This window comes from Melozone crissalis, unplaced genomic scaffold, assembly GCF_028551555.1.
Source record: "Melozone crissalis strain CALT ecotype California unplaced genomic scaffold, PUWL_Pcris_2 ptg000059l_1, whole genome shotgun sequence".
NCBI classification, from domain to species: Eukaryota; Metazoa; Chordata; class Aves; order Passeriformes; family Passerellidae; genus Melozone; species Melozone crissalis.
Window position 1 is genome coordinate 1,774,658 of NW_026535837.1, and position 14,987 is coordinate 1,789,644.

General features: G+C 47.8%; 1 protein-coding gene across 1 annotated transcript in view; it reads right to left on the reverse strand.

Annotated features, from left to right (window-relative positions):
• Positions 1-14,236, reverse strand: part of CCDC3 (coiled-coil domain containing 3) — a 33,891-nt gene extending 19,655 nt beyond the window's left edge. The window contains exons 1-2 of the mRNA XM_054287558.1: positions 13,815-14,236; positions 12,750-12,924 (exon numbers count right to left, since the gene is read on the reverse strand). Of these exons, the coding sequence (XP_054143533.1) occupies positions 12,750-12,924; positions 13,815-14,236 (597 nt within the window). The remainder of the gene's footprint in view (positions 1-12,749; positions 12,925-13,814) is intronic.
• Between the last annotated feature and the right edge of the window lie 751 nt (positions 14,237-14,987).

A 14,987-nucleotide genomic window follows, 5' to 3' on the forward strand; every position in this document is an offset into this window, starting at 1 on the left:
CTCTCTGCTGTTGGCCAAAGCCCTTCAGAACGTTGCATGCAATGCAATTCAATCTTTGCTCACATTTTAAGGTCAATACTGAAGTAGACAAACTCTTTAACTCCATTCAACTAATACTCAAATACATCCAACCAAGAAGCCAATCCAAAGCCAGAATATTTATCATAAAATGCATAGAAAAACATGTTCAGAGTCACATCTACAGTGTATACTTGAAGTTCAAACAGAAAAGGCCCTAAAATCAATGTTGAAGTAATTCAAACAGCCCCATGACACCTCCAATGATGTTGACTGCATTAGAAAAATTATTCCAGTTGTTCTACAAGCTTTAAAAGCTTTCTGTGTCAGACACAATGTTCCCTTTTGGTAGAGTGTTGATTACACGTGTCCTCTCTTTTTATTTCTTTTCCTAAAAAATGAAAAAAAAAAATTTTTTAAATTTCTTTGCACCATTTTCTAAATCAGGTCATGATTGACCACAGGCCTTAAAAAAAAAAAAAACGGAGACAGAGATTTCAGAATTTCAAAACACGAGGAATTGCTTTAAAGCAATATAGAAGATTGGATTTAAATCCACAAAACAAAACTCTACATCCCTCATGCATTCAGCAAATTTTATCCAAAAGGCTTTATGAGCTAGAAGATAAAGACTCCAAAATGCACCATAAGCTCCAGCCAAATTCAAGCCACCTGCTCCACACAGACATGGACACAGACACAGAAGGAGGACTCTGGGCATGCTGCAGTGCTTCATTCAAGCTCTGGACTTTCCTCATCCACTGAACCTAAGATGGAACTGCTGTACCCAGAAAAGGAAGCCAGTGAGACAGAGTCATAGTCATGGTGAAGGTGTTGTGGCACAAATGGCTCAGGACCACATCAGTCCCTTTTAGACACAAATCAGTTCATATATGCCCAAGGCCAGACCACAGAGTGAGCTCAAATCACCTCTGTACCTGCAATTAATACATTGTCTTTGCCCCAAAGACCAGCAGAAACTGAAAGCAGTTATTTGTAGGGCTAATGTTGCAGTGGGTGCAGCATTAGATCTTTCTACTCCCATATTGTGCTGGGCAAGGATTTCCAAATCCCTGTGCTGCTCTAGAGAAGTCAGGAATACTGACTGCAGATGAAACTGCATGGGAAGGAAAAGGGAAAGGAAAAGGGAAAGGAAAAGGAAAAGGAAAAAAGGAAAAGGAGGAAAAGGAGAAAAGGAAAAGGAGAAAAAAAAAGGGAAATGAGAAAAGGAAAAGGAGAAAAAGAAAAGGAAAAGGAGAAAAAGAAAAAGAAAAAGAAAAAGAAAAAGAAAAAGAAAAAGAAAAAGAAAAAAAAATTTCCTAGGACCTAGAAAAAAGGATACTGCATCTGATAAACACTGAGAGCAAACATGAACACTTCAATAGCCACGTTCCCAGCTCATAGTTGTGGTGTTGAGGCTGCCTCAGGACACTGCCAATGTGTAAGTTAATATTTAAAGATACATGTGGGCTTAGGAGCAGATTAAAGTACCCAATGAGCCCTGGGCAAGCCTGAGATTTCTCCGTTTCACAACATAGGAAATGCTGTAAATACCATGGCAAATGCAATTACAGAGTGTGATAAACACCACTTCGTTAGCAGAGACCACAGGAGGCTTCTCCTGTTTCAGAGTTTCTGACAATGAGCAGGACCCGAGGCTGATCCTGAACTCCAGACACAGAACAGGCAAATGCCTCAGGGATGCCTCCAGTCTGGGATTTTGTTTTTAGCCCTTCTCTGGGCTGATGCTTTGAGGGAAGGGCTCTGCTCCTTCATATCCCCAACATCTGTGATGTGTTTCTTGAGCAGTGACTGTCTGTGAGGACAGGATGTGTTCCAGCAGCTCCAGAGTGCCACTGATTTGGAAGCACCAGGATATTTTCCATCAGTGATTCAGCTGCTTTCAGACCCTATATTTCAGTTCAATATAGGAGGGTTTTGTCACTGGATGTGGTTTCAAGCCATTTTTATTATGGCAGGCAAGGTTTGAGCACAAACCATTATTTCCACGACACATTTAGTTGATGATTGTACACCTTTGGGAAAAGAATCAAGAATCACATTTGTTCCTCTGCCCTTTGAAACCAAGAAAAAGAAAGAAAACACAGGCTCAATTAGGATTTTGAGGGACAGAGAGTGAAGTGTTCACACAACTCAAACAGAACGTGCCTGAGCCTGAAATGTGGAAAAGGACAAAACCCAAATCATTGATGATAGTAACAACCCTTCAGTAGAGCCTTCTTAAAAGTGTTTGTTTCTAATCCTCAGAGGCTTTTCACAACACCAGGACTCATGTCCAGCATGGCACAGAGAACTTGGAAGTGATTTTTAGGAAAATTCACCTCCAGGTTAACTTTTTGCATCCAGCTGATGGAGTTGAGCTTTGGATGCCACCTGGTACCTCCTGGACAGAGTGAGGGACATAAACCCTCTCCAGAGAGAGCAGCACCAACATCCAGCTTGAAGAGGAACAGGACAGGGACAGGGAGCTCTGAAAGCCCCTCCCAGAGCCATGCCATGAGCTGTGCAGTGGCTCTTCCTCCAGAGGCAGGCAGCCAGACAATGTCTTCTTCTGACCCACTTTACAAACTTTGTAAATAATGGAGATTTTACCACATTAGTGAGCCACACATTTCGGTGGGTTATTTCTTCATTTCCTATCCCCATGAGTTATTTTAATTTTCTTTCTTTTCCAATGTTATTTTTTCTTTGTCTCTACTCACAGAAAAATCTCCAGCAGATGTACTACAGACCAAGTAAGGTTCTTCCCCACAGATAAGCCATGTACACACAGAGCCTCACTTAAGACAACTTTTATAGACCATGAATAAACTCTCTTCCAGCCAACCCACACCTCAGAATTCTGTTAAAGTGTGAGCAGGCATGTGGCAGAGTTACCCTATGGTTACTGTGACAAAGCCCCCTCCTCATTATCTCTCATCTTCCACACCCAAGGATGTTGCTTTAAAAGTGGAAAACAGCTTCCTCACACTGCAACACAAAGGAGAATTTTGAGTGCATGTGGCTGCTGTATTTTTGCTTCAAAGGCTCTGAAATGGGATTTCTATCTTTCCCCCATGTAAGGGCAATTAGGACTTAAAGCATCTGAATTTCTATTCCTATCCCTGAGCCAGTGTCAGTACAAGCTGTTCCTCCACTTTGACTTTCCCTCCTTTCTCTCCCCAGCCACCACCCAGTTAAGCATTTAAATATTTTCCACAATAAAAAAATCTAATAACATCCAGAAGAACATATTTGTGTTTGTACCCTGTTTAAAGGCTCTGGAAATACAAAAAGAAACCCAAAAAAACAACTGTGCTCTGAAATGAGTGCACAGCAAAGATAAACGAAAGCAATAAACTCATTGCATTTTGAGGAAATGAAGAGGATACAAGACACCATACACCTGAAGAAGGAAGCCAGATCTCATAGCACCAAAATGCTCTATTTGAATAAACAATTAAACCCCAGCTGCTCATGCTAAACCCACCTGAAGAAAACTCCCTACTCAAAGTACAGCACTACCTGTGCAATAAGGCTGGAAACCACGTGAGTGGAAGGGCACAGGATTATGACAATTAAGTTTACAGGCAAAAAAAAATAATTCAGAGAGTTGTTTCTAATCCCAGAGGTCATGAATCTGGGAGCAAAAAGAATTGTCTCCACTGGACTGGGACACAGAGCCCAGCACACCTGCCTTGCCTTTACCTCTGCAGCATGGAAATAGCTCTCCGGCTGCCCCTGCAGAGTGAAGGAGATGGGTCAGTTTGAGGATAACAGTGTGTAAATACCAGCTTGCATTTTAGTTCCCCATCTTGTCTCAATATAAAACACTGCACCAACATTCCCCCTTGCAGTTGCTACTGGTTCCTTACTGATCTAGGAAATGCAAAAATACTGCAGGACAAGTCCATTAAGTGCTTTCAGATCTCAGGAAATATTTGTTTCCTTGCTTGCTCTTAAGTTTTTTGGGCAGAAATTCAGACCTGGCTTTTTAACCATATTATTTTCCTTTTGTATTTTACAGTGTCATGGAAACTTGCTTCTCCCTCAGTGTGTTTTTCCCTGCTGTCATTCCTTTTACTGATGACTCGACTAACAGTTGCAGCAGCCTTGCTCCAAAAAAAGTTGAAGAGGTTGAAGACAGACTGGGGCAGCAAGAGGAGGGAGTCACAGCATCAGCTGCTGGAGGCACCTGCAATTATTTGCACAGTAACCAGCTGCAGTTGGTCCACCAAAACCATCTGTTCCCAGTCCTCCTAAACCAGGCACTTTGGTTTGTCACTTCACATTAGCTGCTGCAAGGGGCTGAGCACTGCCAGGGCCAGCAGCCAAGCCAAGCCTGGCACCACATGGCTGCTCCTGGCTGAGCACAGCAGGGCAAGGACACTTCTCCAGGGGAATTTGGAAAGGTTCTTGGCTGGTGGAGGCAGGATTTAAAAGGCTCAGTCTGCAGCTTCCATTAGGGACTCAAACTCCTGCTGCCTCAGAGCCAGCTTGGCTTGTCAGTTGTGAAAATAAACATCAAAATGCATGGGCTGGGAGAAAATATGTCCCAGATTAAAAGATCTCATCTCCCTTCAAGCCACAGTGGCTGATCTGGTTACAGGCAGCATCACAGGTGTCCTGTCTGCCAGCTGCCAGCTGGATTTTGGTGGCCGTTGATTTTAATAAATGTTTTGCTCCATCTTTTTCTGTAGGTGGGTCAGGTGGAGAGAGAGAAAAATTCAAAGAAAATACTCTCCCTGGGTTCAAGATCAACAGCAACTAAATCAAGGTCTGCCCACAATGCCTTTAGGAGCATCATGTTCATCAAGGAGAGATCCTGGTCCAGGAGTGCTGATCTGCATGAATCATCCTTTCCACCTGCTGACCAACACACAGTATCAATTTGCACACAAAAACCATCCAACTCATCTACAGACTCACAGATTTACAGAAGGGCTTGTTGGCTTCCATAACTGGATTGAGCAACACAAATTATGGGTACTTCCCTCATTAATTTTGGCAGATCTTGTTCCAGAAAACTTGCCTGAGACTCATTCTGAATGTATTCCCCAAGCTCTAGGAAAATCCAAGCAGGTGAAGAGCCATGTGATGTTTGCTCTGATGTTTGCTTCCCCTGCTGCTCCCAGCCCAGCCAAAGCACTGGAACAGCCCCAGTGTGTGACTGGGAGCAGGATCCAGGACTCATCTGAGCACCTTTCAGTGGCTCCCAGGCAAAGTCAGCACCTCCACCCTCTGAGACTGAAATGTCATGGGACAAGCGTGACTTGTAAGCATGACTGGATCCAAAAAACCCCATGATCTACTTCTTTTGACTGCACATTCTGTTTTGCCTTGGGTTAGTAAGATGATACATCCACCTTAGGAACACCAGCCTCAACTCTTCTCCCTGGAGAACATGTCCCAGGTATCTGGGGAGCACCTTGAGTGGAGGAAGCACCTCTGTTGAGGAAGGGGATTTGGCTGTGGACACAAACTCTTTCAAGCATCCTGCACTACTCAATTTCCCAGCCTAGATCAGCACCAACCCTTTCCCTGCACCTCTCCCTGCATCTTCCACAGTGGTGGGATGTCCCTTCTGACTCTCCCACTCTGGAGAGGCCATCAACAGGAGGGCAGGAAAGCAGAGGCATCACTCACTGTCTCAAACCCAGGGAAAGAGACAGTGCACTAAGTCAGCCTCCTCATGTGTTCTGGCTGCCACTTTTCCCAGGACAGTGTCATCTCCAGAGGGGATGGATGAGAGGTCCCCTGCTGCAATTCCCAGCCCATCTTCACATGTAGATGCTCAGGTGGGATTCAACCTTCCCACTGCCCCCTCTGAGGGAGGTGTCACCCCCCTCAGCCACTTCGGTGTTAGCATAGAGGGAACATGAGCAGCTCCATCAAAATCCCACCTCTCCTCCCTACAGAGTGCCTTGGCCCTGGTCTAAGAGGTTTCCTAAGGTCAGGACCTCCCAATAAACTCCTCATCCAGCTAAGAAAGCACTGCTGGGCTTGCAAAGCCATGTCTGGGCTGGAAAGCCCAAGGCTATGGCATCCCTGCAGACAGCCTTGGATCTGAAACTGAGGAGGGACAACAGGCTCCCTTCAGCCTCACCTTTGTGTCTCTCAACATGCAGAGCTCAGCCTACAAATATCAACTGCCTCTGTGGCCACCAGCCAGGCAGAGAAGCCCAAAGGTGTCCTGGGGCTGGGGCCAGATGCCTGCTCACCACCAAGCTCAAGTACAGCATCAGATAGTGCCACAAAATATGGAATTAATTAGAGCATTTGGCAGAACTTCATTAAAGTGTGACTCTGGATAATTAAAAGAGGCCTGGAGCCATGTGGGTCTCCCATCCCTGCCAGTTCCTGGAAGGATTGCTGCTTCACCCTTCGAGGAGGCAGCAGCACATACACACACACACATACCCCTGGTTGTCTTGGTATTTCCTTGCTTGGTGAGCTGGAAACTGGATATTTTTAAGGATATTATGTACTTGGATGTGCCTGAGACACAGCAAGAGAGAGCTGTGCTCTGCAGCAATCTGCAGTGCCTGATAGGCAGCAATGGTCCAGACACGTTCACCAGGAGCTCTGGGACACTTTGGGGCTCCCCTGTTGGGACCAGGAGGGGGCTAAGGGGGGTCTCACCTCAGCACCCACCCCCCCGTGGCTGCCGTGGGGGACAAGAGCTCAGATGGGTGGGGAGAAGATCCATTTTCAATCCCAAATTCTGACTGTTCACAAATGATACCAAGGCTCCCATGTTACATCAGGTCATCCCTCCTGCATTGTGTATGAAAACCAGCCAACCTACAGAAATAATGTGCCTCTAAGAAACAACTGAAAACCGGAGATATTGCCCATTTTTCTCCTGGGAAGCACTGCTCAGAACACCTTCTAGGTGTAATAATTACAATAAAGACCATATGCAATGGAAACATGCTGTGGATAAGGCTATTGTGCCTTCCTTTGTGATCTTTTAATCTGTTTTATCAACCTGTGTGCATGTGGAAAGATAGAAAACTGATAGGGATATGCCAGTCAGAGCCCTACCACAGCCTGGGTGTGAAGATTTGGGAAAGAATCAATTCCATTTCTGTGCCAAAAGACTCCTGGGGATGTTACCCAAATGTATCAATTGTCTCATGGTCTTCCCTTGCCCCAGACACTTGTCAGCAGTTCTCCATTTCATCTGATATTGCTTACATGTACTTAAATTAAAGACAGATCACAGGGAGGGGGCTCACCCTGGGTGGGTTTCTGGGAGGAAAACAAAAGCTCTGTAAATCACTATGAAAACAACCCAGAAGTGATGGCACTTTCTATCATGCTATTAGGCTCATGGAGAAACAATTCCTCTAACCAATGGCAGGGCAAGAAACCACATGTAAAAGAAGATTTTCAAACCTCTAGATATTGGACCTCACTGCAATTCTATTTTGAGGTCTTTTTGTACTGCCCTTGCCACGTAGCACTGTTTTTAACTGAGGTTATTTTGTGTTTCCCTAGTGCCTTAAGACCAGAGAAAGAAGAATGTCTTATGCAGCTCATGCCACGAGCAAACACAAAACCTCAGTACATGGGAATTAAAGAGAACTGTCTCCACCAAGCCTGGATGCTACCTGCTCTTTTTCAGACTGCTTCTTCTCCTAAAACAGCTGGCTCTGGACTCCATGAGCAGCATTTTCCAGTCTTGAAATTCATCATCCAGCACTCTGAGCAGAGAGGGAACTCTGCAAGAGCAGAGGCTCTTAACTTAATAAGAGAAAAAAATATTTTGCATTTTAATTTTGTGAATAACATGGACAACACAGTTATCAGCTCATTTTTCCTAGTGGCCAGGATTTGCAAGACTCACAGAGCAGAGTCACTTCTGGCATCAGCAATGTCCACCTCAGCCACCACAGAAAGAGCTCTGGCCCATGGATCCAAAGCAGCTCAGGCTCTCTCTGGACATGACACTATTTATGCACTTCCAAAATCAGCGTGGTCTGAAAAATTACAGGGATTTCCCCAACTTTCCTTCTTTCTTCCCCCTCTCTGGGGGCATGTTGCCTGGGTGATGGATCAAAACAAGTCCCCATAGCAAACATCACATGAACAAGCCCTTCTCTGGTAGGCAAGGAGCTCTAGAACAGGTGGCTATTGCTCTGTGGCTTGTGTCCTTGTAGTGCTGTGCAGTGTCACTGACTGAGACCCTCTGCCATTCACCTGGTTGAGAGCATCAGGGAAGAGACAGGCTGGGACCAGCAGATGTGATCTGATCCCACAGATGGGCTCAGGGATTCACCCACCCCAGTGGCACCCAGTCCATGCACACAGCAGTTGATAAAATACAAATAATTCTGAAAACTATTTCCTCTACTTCCACAGAGGATGAATGTAATTTAATTCAATTTTTGCTTTGCACAGTAATGGCAAGGCCATTTATGCAGTTATGTTGCTTTTCTTATCTAGTTCCCTTTTCAGCTGCTCCAAAGTCTTCCAGGTGTCACAGTCAGGTCATTAGTCTGCTACAGCAGCCATGGTGCCACCAGGGAAGAAGATCCAAACCCAAAGATGCTAAACAGATCTTTGTAGACTGCCAGGCTAACCCACTAATTACCTTGCTTTTTATTTGGGACACTGGCTACTCCCACAAAAGCTCTATTATTGGAGATAATACCTCCAGATAAAGCTCTGGAGGTCTCTCAGAAGGCAAGTCCATTCATCTAAATCAATTAAGATAACTGTGTGGTTGTGGCTCTGCTGCTTGAGTCAATTCAGGGAGAGAGGTTTAATAAAAGGTATGGTCTTCCCCTGCAATCTCTGAGCTTAATTTTAGTTATTGGACTCCTTAATTTCATGGGCTTTATCTCAGTGCTGTCACTGTTGCTCACAACTGGGCTGACACCTTGACATCAATACCTTGTTGTGGGGTCATTTTGCAGCTCTCCTTCACACATAAAGGGGGATGACAAAAGAACACATTTCCTTACCAACCTGCTGACAAAACCCCTTCAAGACCCTCTGAACGATAACTACAAGTGCTGCTAGAGATTTCTACTGTCCTTGTGGACACCAGACCTCAAGTCACTTCTCCTGTAATCCCTCGTGTGCAGACAGAGCAACAATGTCCTCTTTGTGAGATCACACAACCCTGCAGAAGGCCAGAAGGAGAAATTACAGCTCCTAGATTTGCACCAAAATGGTGAAACTCTGCAGGGGGTGTTAGATTTCAATCCCAATGCACTGCATCATCCCTTGGCTTTAGAAACAATCTTGTGGAAACCACTGCAACAGCGAGCTGGAGTAAAGCAAGAGATCTGCAAACATCACCAAGGGGCTGAGACATACAGTCAAGATGAAGCCACATTAGTATTTGCCCCTGCAAACGTGGAGGCCAAAATGCAAGTGCCTAAAGAAACAACAGCAGGAGCAATCGTTGCACTCTGAAATGGCCAGAACAAGAGCCTGAGAGAATTTATGAGATTGTAGGGTTATTGGAAAACTATGGAAAGCAGTATTTGGCTCTTAGCCCAGACTGCAAGGGGCTTAAAAATGCAGCTGGAATTAGCTTACAGCAAAAGCAGCAGGCCCAGGATGAGGAAAGTATTATTCTCAGTGAGATGTGCCTTGGGTCTGACCTCTTTTCATCACACGCCATGGGCCTTTCCGAAAACTAAAAGCATTTTACCATGATGGAAAAGGCAGGTGGTTCCTGCATATCTCTTTGCTCTCTTTTGCATCATCAGACACATTTGCTGGAAGGAGGAGAAGGAGCTGTCAGTGTTTTCCTCATTTCACCCCTTGGGCAGCCCAGACAAGGCTGCCTGCATGCAAGGAGCCAAGCAGACAGAAGAGGCCAAGCAGGAGGACAACGTGTCAGCGGTCACTTTGGGGTCACCTGCTCCATGGCCAGCTCAAGCACACCCTGCAGAAGAGACCCCTTGCTTGGAGTAGGATTACATGAGGCAAAGACACTCATCCATCATGGGATTTTCTCACTTTCTGGCTGAGCATCCCAGAGCTGCAAACACAAATTATCCATTGCATCTGCATGTGCTTCTAGCACCAAAGTCTCTCTTAAAGTGTCCACCCCAGAAATATATCAAGAGTAGGATTCCAAAAGACTTTCAGAATGTGGGATTTGTCTGTAAACAGAAAATTTCATAATTTCTTTGTTCCAAACCTCCTCTGGCCTGCTGCTTTGTAAGTTGTCCCTGCATGCAGCTGTTCCAACACCTGGAGGCAGGACCTTACCTATGAACTCCTGGGATGAGAGTTTCATCCCATCTGCGCTCTGCTTGGAATGTCTCAGCATTTCCACCTCTCCTCTCTGACTGCAAAAAACATCCATGATGTATTTTAAGCAACAATTTATGTGAGTACACAGCAGCTAGTGAGACCCCTGACTCCTCACTACAGTATGAGACAGCCCTTCCCTCTCTGTCCAAGCTCTTCCCAACCTGACATCATCATAGAACCCCACTTAGGATGTACCCAGGCTCCCAAACAGGTTCTTTTCCAAAACTCCAGGAGTAATGCTCTGAGTTCTGTTCACTGTCTGTGCCTGAACCTGGCACACAGCACAAATTTCAGCTTAGGAGCCAGCATGGGACAGCTCGGCCAAGCACAAACAGAAATTGTTCACACTGTGACAGGATGTGAGCAGACAGTGACAACTGGGAAAGCCACCACTACAGGTAAAAAGGCAGAGAGAGGAGGGAGATGTAAAGAGACCTGTACCTGGAAGAGCTGAGGAACAAATTCCTAATACTGCAGCAGCCAGAAATGTCCCCCCTTTCCCGGGGGGGGCACGCAGGCGCCGGGAGCCGGCACTCGGCTGGGCAAACACAGATGCAGGAGCTGAATGGGAGCACAGTCAGCCCCAGCTATTTTTAACTGGTGCAGAAGAAGCTTTTACTTTTCATTACGAGGGCTGGACAAAGTGTCCATCAGTTGTGCTGAATGTGTTCCCTGGATGGGTGGGGGTTGAAGCCCCCGGCCCCAGCAGTGGGAGCAGCAGCTCTAATCCCCCCCAGCCTGCTCACAGCTGCACGGGTCAAAGAGTGCAACAGCTGAAATGCACTTCTGATACATATCCTGAGGGCTGCCCCAGCTTACCCTGGGGGTTTCTGCCTGGTCATTTCCATTAAGGCTGACTGGTGAGATTCACTGCTGGCATAGACGAGCACCAGCCCATCAGGATCCCCCACATTTAGCTCAGCATGACGAAATAAACAGTGCACAGGCATCACCAGCAGACACTGGCAGTTGGATCTGGTGGCCTCCCCATGCCACTTTGCTCCCCTGGACAAAAATCTGTGGATTTGGCAGCAGCAGCACCTTTACTTGCCAAGCATGTTGCTTGTGGCACTGGGGAGCAGGGTTGGGAGGGAGGAGGCAGGGTTGGGACCAGGGCTCTCCACCACCTCCCCCTTCTTGCCTGGACAGGGTTACAGCTCTGCAATTTAATTGTAGGATAACTAATTTCCTCTTAAATATCAGTTTATGCTGCTGTCCCCACACATATATTTGAACAGCACCATTCCACACTCCCCCCCCCCAAAAATATCAGCAGCAAGAAAACACTTGCTCATGGGGCATCCCAAGGAGAAGAGCTGTGTCACTGGCCAGATGGCCACACAGCAGCTCAAACTTTGTATGCTGGCATTTGGCCAGGTGGTGAAAGGAAAAGGCTCAGCCAGCTACTGAGTTCCCTCCATCCATCTCCCAAGCAAGCCACTCACACATCTGCTGTCATACATAAACATCATGCCTCGGGTAAATCCACAGACGACACAAGCAATGACACCTGTCCTGTCCATCCTGACCTAGAAAGGTGCTTAAAATGTTCTCAGATAACAGGGGAAGCCACCAGCCTCACAAAACAAAGTTTAGCACTAAATCACTCCAAGTTCCACTTTCTCAAAAGTATATGCACATCCAGAACATGCACACACATGACAACATGTTGCTCATCTCTGCCAAATAAGCATTTGTTAAAATCCTGCATTTATTACACACACTACAATCCCATAAAGGGGCTCAGAAGCCACCAATAGTGGGCATCTTTGGATGTTCTTAAGGGAGGATTGCCTAGAGGGTGAACAGGTTTCTGTGGCCTTCCTTGAAAGGAGAAAGAGACATTTCACCTGTCTTGTTCAGAAGTAAGTGCTGGCATCCCTCAGAGGAACCCTGCCCTCATCACTCACATGAAATGTGCCCCTAAGAGTCTTTTTATCCCCAGCTGCTACAAAGGCAGCTCAGGGTGATTAGTTCAGTAGATGTTTATGCTGTTATGTGGAGTCAGGCAAGAATAATCCCTTACAGTCTGTCATGGTCCAGGCACTGCTCTCACTGCATGAGATGAACACAGAAGTTCAAAAGTAAAGATCTACTCCTGAGTATTTCAGATGAATTTTAAAAAAGAGGTCTAGAGATAGCAAACCCAGAAATTATCTGGGTGGGGGAGGACAAGATCACAAGTAATACTATTTTTAATCTATTGCTCATGAACAAGTTGATACCAAGCTTTGCTCAGGTCCATGGGAAGCTGAAGAAGTTAATACAGAGGTCAGCTTTGAAAACAGTTTAATATTTCCTCACCAGTGTGTTACTTTGCTAGTGATACCCAAGGAACAGGAAAATCAGGGACCTGCTGCTCTGCATTCATGTACACACGTTCACAAAGGACATGGGAATGCCTGTGCCCACTTTGAAAACAAGCACTGGAAAGCAAACAAATCCCTTACCCGGTTGTCCTCTTGAATCTCCCAGTCACTGGAGAAGCTCAGCACGTGCTGTGCCTGCGAGCAGTTGGAAAACTGGAAAAGGCTGGCAAACATTCTCCTGTTCTCCTGGGTGTCGGGGAAAATCGCCTCCTGGAAGTTGACTCCGTGTGGCAGCAGGATGTAGTTCTCATCCATCCTGGAACACAGATTGCAGGGGCAGCCCGCTGTGAGAACGAACTCCTGCAGGAGTCACCTGTCATACTTCAGCCTGGCTCAACAAAAAGTCACACAGACTTTTAGCCTGCAAGTAGCTCTCAGCTCTCCTGGCACCAAAATGACAATTCCCACCACAAGGACTGCATCAGGCAGCAGCAGTAAGGACCAAACTGCTCCTTCCACCCTGCAGACACCATGAAGGAGGCAGATCTGTATTTTGGGCCACAGTTTCTACTGAATTTGCATCACTTGAGCCCACAGTTTAAGTACTCCTTCAAGCAGTCAATAAATAACTTGTGTCCATAAAATGTGTTTAAAGATATTGCTGCAGACTAAGCCCTAGACAGCATCAAAATGAGTTTTGTCATGCACCCAGCCTAAGAATATACCAAGTATTTCAAAACAAGCCACTGAGTAGTATTTCGCAAATGCTCTCGAACTGAAAGGTCACAGAGATGGCTCTGTTCCCACATTGTGGTTTATTTTCTTATTCTTTCGATAAGCCCAAAGTCAGGGTCTGGCTGGGACTCGATGGAAAGCTATCGGTGAGTATTTGGGGATGGGTTTTAAACTCCCACGACAAACTTCGGCAAACGCGCTGGCCTCTCTCCAGCTCCGTGGCCGTCCTGCCGTAAAAACAAAAGCAGCAGCACCCACGAGCTACTCAACAGCAGCTCCCCGTGCATGTGCTGGAATACCACGGGAGTTTGGTGTTCCGGGCGTTCCTTTCCCTATGAAACTGCCCAAAGGAGCGGGCGGTGCGCGGAGAGCGGCACGGAGCGAACCCTGCGGGCAGGGACGGGCGCGCATCCCCCGCAGCCGGGACGCGACATCCCCACCCCTGCCCGGCCCCCCCAGCCCGGCACTCACCGCAGGAAGAAGAAGTAAGCGTAGCCCTGCATGACGGTGTGCGAGTGGCAGGAGAAGTAGCCGAGGCCGGTGAGGTTGAGGCGGGAGCCGGCGGGCACCTCCAGCATGCTGCCCCACGCCTGGTCGCACAGCAGCTCGATCTCGGCCGAGTAGAAGAGATCCCCCGCTCCGTGCTGGGCGCCGCCGGGGGGGCCCCTCTGCCAGGGCAGGTAGTTGTAGGCGCCGTAGGGGTCGGGGTGCAGCGCCAGCACCCGCGCGTACACGATGATCGCGGCCAGCTCGGCCCGGCAGCCCTCGCTGAGCGGCCGCCACTCGGCCGGGAGCTGGCAGCCACCCCCGGCACCCGCCCGGGCCCCCAGCACCAGCACCAGCCCCAGCACCGGCACCGGCAGCGACACCGGCAGCGACACCGGCAGCGGCATCGCGGGCGGCTCCGGGCCGGGCTCCGCGGGGCACGGACGGCCCGGAGGCTGCGGGCACCGGGGCTGGGCAGGAGCGCACGGAGGCGGCGAGGAGCGGATGCGGAGGGGTGGAGGGTGCCAGGGACAGAGCACGGAGGGCTGAGAGCCGGACAGGCAGGAATGAGAAGGGGCGAGGGGCAGGAGGTGTGCGGGAGCAGAGATGCGAAGGGGAGGGATGGGGAAAGGCAGAGATGCGAAGGGGGCAGAGAGGCAAAGGGGAGGGCTGTAAGCGAGAGAGGTGCAAAGGGGGAGGTGAAAAGGGAGGGATACAAAGGGGAGGGATGCGAAGGCAGAGTTGCAAAGAGGAGGAGTGCGAAGGGAAGAGGTGGACAGGACGGAGGCTGCAAAGAGGGGAGATGTAGAAGACCAGAGATGGGAAAGGCGGGCGCACTCCGGGGTGAGCACTTGGTGGCACCCAGGGCTTTGAATGGTGAAGGTGTGCCTCGTAGGGTTTTGGAAGTGCAAGGGTCCCAGTGGAGCAGGGGGCTGTGCACAGCTCCCCCGGGAAAGAAAATCCTGAGAAACTTAAAATGTGTTTGTGTAGAAACTTGTAACTCTAGTCATCCACTTCTCCCACTTCAAATGAGGCTGGAGAAAAACTTGCAAGTGGAGGAGAGCAGCCTGCAATCATTTTCCAAAATACATCTGGTGAGCAAAGTAAAAGTAAAAAGCCAGGTCTCAATGTATTTTGACTTCCCACTGCTTCATCCTA